Below are 5,649 nucleotides of genomic sequence, written 5' to 3'. Positions count from 1 at the left end.
GTTGGGGCTGCAGACTTAGTGGGTCCCGGCATCAGCCTGGCCCAGCGTCGGGTTTCCCCATGCCGGAAGTGGCACGTTTCCCCTGGCGACAAGCTCTTCCTGCAAAATAAAGAAATCATTAGAAAGATGACAGCTGGGCCAGCCAACTGAAAGCCCAGTGGGCTTGGCCTCAGACAGCTGCCACCCACCATTAACTAGCTGCATTTGGCTTCACCATCACTTCTTTCAGAAGATAGGCAAGACCGCTGCAGTGCAGCTCTCTGCAAAATCATTATCCTCTATGTCCCACTCTATAGCTTTCCTAATTCTTATTTTTCTATCTCTGATCTTAATGTGCTTATCTACTATTCTGTCTTGAAAACATCCCTCGATGTCTTATAGTCCCTGAGGACTGTGCATGATGGGTGGTGGAACAGTGTGAGCTCAGAAGTAGACGTGAACCCCAAATCATGTGAAGTGAGTCTGGAGCTGAAGGGTCCTGGCTACAGCAGTGGCCCCTGGCAATCACGATGTGTAGCGGGGGCTTCTGCAGCACAGCCTTCTGGGAGCGCACCATGCCGCATTCTACTCCAAAGCATTTCCTCCACAAGCCATCGCTTACTTCTGTCTGCCAGACGAATGTAGCCAAAGAGCCATAGGACTTAAGGGCGCATTAAGAGAGCTCTCCCGAAAACCATCAGTACTTGACCTCAGCCGAGATGATTACACTGTAAGGAAGATATTTGGAAGTTAATCCCAAAAGATAGTCTCATCATGTGCTTAACGACCTACAGGGGATGAATCGATCCTCCCACTGGAGAAAATGATGATGGTCTTGCATTTATTTGGCTATTATTTGGAAAAAGCTTACAATGAAAATAGCTTACACCATAATATGTTCTTATGTTTAAGTCACGACATGTACTAGAGGTCGTGAGAATGTTTTTAGCTACACACAACAGACACACACATTCACACATTGATTTGCTTCATGTTTTGACTACTGTTATGGCCAGCTGCAGAGCGGGCAACAGAGACGTCTCGGTTGACATTTCTGTGTCGTATGGGGCTAGCCCAACCAAGGTGATATAATGTATAGGCCTGGTGGGCTCAGGGTCTTTCATCTTACATCTGCCTGCGTGCAGGATGGAGGTGCAAGATACCTGAGCGTGTAATGTTAATTTTACCTGTGATCCTTTGAATAAATCAGCACTGTTTTGAAGTTACTTGGACTGTCTCGTCTCTCAGAGCTAGCAATGGTAAGAAGAACCAAAATAGTTACACAACAGTATAAATACCAGTGCAACCTGTTGATTTGCATTAAGGTACATGTCATGCTACCAAGTGGTTTAGATCTCTCAGACAGTATGACGTCCACACAGTGGGGCTGGGCAATTTTACAGCTTTTATTGGTGGTGTCTTTCTCTTACACTGAGCAGCTGGTGTGCCAGCAGAGAGGGGATCTTGAGAACCCCCAACTATCAAAGGATGGGGACATTATACTGGGAGGAATCTTCTATTTCCATAGCAGCTGGAAGGACAGAAAAGATACCTACAGGCACAAACCTCTGGCACTAGAATGCATCAGGTAAATTAAAGCATAACAATTAATTTATATTTAATATGTGTAAGAGCAAGTGAGTACACATAGAAACAGGCATAAAAGAAGTTATTAAACTGAGTATTACAATTATATTTTTGAAATTAAAATATTCAGTGGTATTAATACAAAAAAATTTCATTTACTATTGTTTTTGCTTCAAGCATTACAATGAGTACAACTATTTAAAACTGTTTGCATAAAGTTTGAATTTCAGAGGGTTCCAGTATGCTCAGACAATGATTTTTGCTATCGAGGAGATTAATAACAGCACAGACCTACTACCTGGCATCTCTCTGGGCTATAAGTTGTATGATAATTGTGATGCTATCACCAGAAGTGTGAGAGTCACACTGGCCTTGGCTAATGGTAATGAAGTTGTGTCTGCACCCACTGAGGCACCATGTACCAGACCTGCACAAGTACAGGCCATTATGGGAGGAACCTCTTCCTCTCCTTGTATGGCTATAGCTACTGTCATCGGACCTTTTCATCTCCCACTGGTGGGTAAGACTGGTAACTATGTAATTATATATAAAAAAAATAATCTGCAATTATTCCAACTGCTCAGAGCAAATGTCATGTCAGACAGTGAATGTTTTATATCTTACATCTTTATCTTGGGAGGCCATTTATTTTTTCTTGCGATAAGCCACTATTCCAGCTGTGCTTGTCTCAGTGACAAAACCAAATACCCATCCTTCCTCAGAACAATATCTAGTGATGACTATCAGAGCAGAGCCCTGGCCCAGTTGGTCAAGCACTTTCGTTGGATTTGGGTTGGAGCTATTAGAAGCAATAATGACTATGGCAATAGTGGCATGGCTACATTCACAGAAACTGCACGGCAGCTGGGCATCTGTCTAGAGTATTCTGTTTCTTTCTTTAGAACTGATCCTCCAGATAAAATAAAAAAGATAATTGGCATTATCAAGGCTTCCACCTCCAAGGTGATTGTAGCATTTGTCTCATCCATGGATACAGGTGTGCTAATACAGGAGCTATCTTACCACAACTTGACTGGGTACCAGTGGGTAGGAAAGATTGATTCACAAACTGCAGAAATGGATACACATCACATTCTGGATGGTGCCATAGGCCTGTCCATTCCCAAAGCACATGTCAACGACATGAGAGAGTTCATATTAGATGTGAAGCCACTCATTTCATCTAGCAACGAATTGTTTACAGAGTTGTGGGAGACTTTATTTAACTGTAAGTTCAGACAGTCAAACTCATCAGCAGAGAATCGGAGAGCATGTACTGGACATGAAGATCTGACTGGAGTGAAAAACAGCTTCACTGATATGTCACTTATGCCTAAACTTATCAATGTCTATAAAGGAGTGTATGCTGTGGCACATGCACTTCATAGTATTCTTGGCTGTAATGAAACATGTAACAATAAGGTGCAGCTAGATCCACTCACAGTGAGTTCAGCACAAAGTACTTATAAAAGTTACCTTCACAAACAGACCATTATTTGTTGTGAATAACTAGATTGATATCTATCTTCTTAGATTTTACAGCACACAAGAGAAATTCATTTCAAAACCAAGGAAGGAGATGAGGTTTACTTTGATGAGAATGGAGACCCACCAGCAAAGTATGAAATTATAAACTGGCAGCCAACAGAAAATGGCATTGTGGACTTTGTCACAGTTGGTCTTTATGATGCATATTTACCTGCAGACAAACAGCTGAGTTTGCAACCTGAGTCTGTTATTTGGGCAGAGAACTCACAACAGGTAAGCTACAATATTATTACTCTTTCTATTTTTTACAGTATAATCTTCATAATTGTATTATTGTTACTGTATCATGCAGGTGCCTGTGTCAGTTTGCAGTGAGAAATGTCCCCCAGGAACTCGCAAGGTTCTCCAGAAAGGAAAACCTGTCTGCTGCTATGACTGTATCAGATGTGCAGAGGGAGAAATAAGTAACATTACAGGTCTAGTAAAACATAATCCCAGGTTCACAAAGGTGTTTGTGTTATATTGTCCATCCAAATTATGCCAGTGAGACTCTGCTAAATAATAAACACCCCTGTGTATGCAGTGCAATGCAGCAGCACATGCTACAGCCTTGATCATGGCCAACTTTTTAAATCAAAACTAAAAACTGCATATCTTTTCCTTTATCAAGGAGGATTTATTGAATGACTCTTGTATTACTCTGTCAATTTTAGCATAATAATGTAACTTTTAGCATAGTAACTAATAAAGCACCAGTTGTTAACTGTAAGTGTATAACTGCTAATATTATGAACACCACATCATTTATCTTGCTTGCTAACCAGTTTTAAATTTTGCTAATAACCAGACATTGAACAAAAAGTTTGTGTTAGCCAACATTCACGGAGTGGACTAAAGCTAAACAGCTTACACTCAAGAACTACGTTACATTTCGATGATGAACAGCCTAACATAAACCTGTCTGGATGAGTGTTGAGATGCTTTTATGATGTTGAATATGGTTTATCTAGTGTCTTTTAGCCTTTTCCCACATACTTAACAAGAGGCAGCTTTTCTTTTAGGCACAGGGGCTTTGAAATCTTTACATACAAAGGTACAACATTGGTTATAGATTCCATCATCAATAATTCAAGTTCGTAGACTTTCTTTTCTGTGGGTGTAAAAAATGGTCAGAGAAAATTTATAAAAATGTTTAAAGACTGTTAATGTTGATGAGTAATAATTAACAAGTCCTAGTTTGGAGTCAATGAGGTACGATTTGCCAAGGTTATTTGTGTGACTTCAGTGTAAAATTTTCATCTATTCATATAAAACAAATAAGAAGCAACACAGAAAAAAGTTAGATATACTGTGAAAGTCTGACATCAGCTTTAATAACATTTTTCAGATTCTATCACCTGTGAGCAATGCCACCCTGAGTCCTGGTCCAATGAGAGAAGAGATGCCTGTGTAAAGAAGGAGGCAGAGTTTCTATCATATGAAGAAATTATGGGAGTACTGCTCACTGCTACGGCCTTATTTGGAACATGCATGACTACTGTTGTGGCAGCCATTTTCTTCAGATACAGGACAACTCCTATTGTCAGGGCCAACAACTCTGAGCTGAGCTTCCTGCTGCTCTTCTCCTTGACTCTGTGTTTCCTGTGTTCTCTGACCTTCATCGGCCGGCCCTCTGAGTGGTCCTGCATGCTGCGACACACAGCATTCGGCATCACCTTTGTCCTCTGTATCTCTTGTGTTCTGGGGAAAACTATAGTGGTGTTAATGGCCTTCAGGGCTACACTTCCAGACAGTAATGTAATGAAGTGGTTTGGGCCTGCACAGCAGAGACTCAGTGTTGTGGCTTTCACTCTCATCCAGGTTGTTATATGTATCCTCTGGTTAACTATTTCTCCTCCTTTTCCATTTAAGAATTTTACCCAGTTCAAGGACAAAATCATCTTAGAGTGTGCTCTGGGATCAGCTGTAGGCTTTTGGGCTGTACTTGGGTACATAGGCCTTCTGGCCATCTTATGTTTTATTCTGGCTTTTCTTGCTCGGAAACTGCCTGATAACTTCAATGAGGCCAAACTGATCACCTTCAGCATGCTGATATTCTGTGCAGTCTGGATGACTTTTATTCCAGCATATGTCAGCTCTCCTGGGAAGTTTAGTGTTGCTGTGGAGATATTTGCTATTCTAGCCTCCAGTTTTGGACTGCTCATTTGTATTTTTATTCCAAAATGTTATGTTATCTTACTGAAACCGGAGAAGAATACAAAAAAGAATATGATGGGGAAATGATTCTGAAAATGGTAAAGGCATTTTATGGTACTAATTTGTTAAGCACATGTCAGTTGCAGCTGAAGATGTGTAATCTCCCCTTCTAACATTTTTTTTACTGTAGATTATATAATTTCATTTGTGAAATAGAAAATGGAGATTTCAGTGATATTGTGTGTAATTAAGGAAAAAATAATGGTCAAGCTTAATATTTAATTACTTTTCTTTTTTTTTCCAACCAGTAAAGTTTTTGAAAAGTAATCAAAGATTAAAATTGATATTTTAAAAAACAAAAACATTTTCAGCTTATTTTAGTTTCTTCAGGTCAGAAAA

General features: G+C 40.1%; 1 protein-coding gene across 1 annotated transcript; it reads left to right on the top strand.

Annotated features, from left to right (window-relative positions):
- The first annotated feature begins 1,346 nt into the window (after positions 1 to 1,346).
- LOC109953515 (extracellular calcium-sensing receptor-like) lies at positions 1,347 to 5,337 on the top strand. The gene is made up of 6 exons (XM_020589000.1): positions 1,347 to 1,567; positions 1,785 to 2,086; positions 2,207 to 3,009; positions 3,100 to 3,327; positions 3,407 to 3,530; positions 4,442 to 5,337. Exons 1-6 carry the CDS (start codon positions 1,347 to 1,349, stop codon positions 5,335 to 5,337), a joined length of 2,574 nt encoding a protein of 857 aa, XP_020444656.1.
- Positions 5,338 to 5,649: the final 312 nt, after the last annotated feature.

This window comes from Monopterus albus, unplaced genomic scaffold, assembly GCF_001952655.1.
Source record: "Monopterus albus unplaced genomic scaffold, M_albus_1.0 scaffold721.1, whole genome shotgun sequence".
NCBI lineage: Eukaryota > Metazoa > Chordata > Actinopteri > Synbranchiformes > Synbranchidae > Monopterus > Monopterus albus.
The sequence above is the reverse complement of the archived record's forward strand: the minus strand, read 5'-3'. Positions and strand labels throughout refer to the sequence as shown.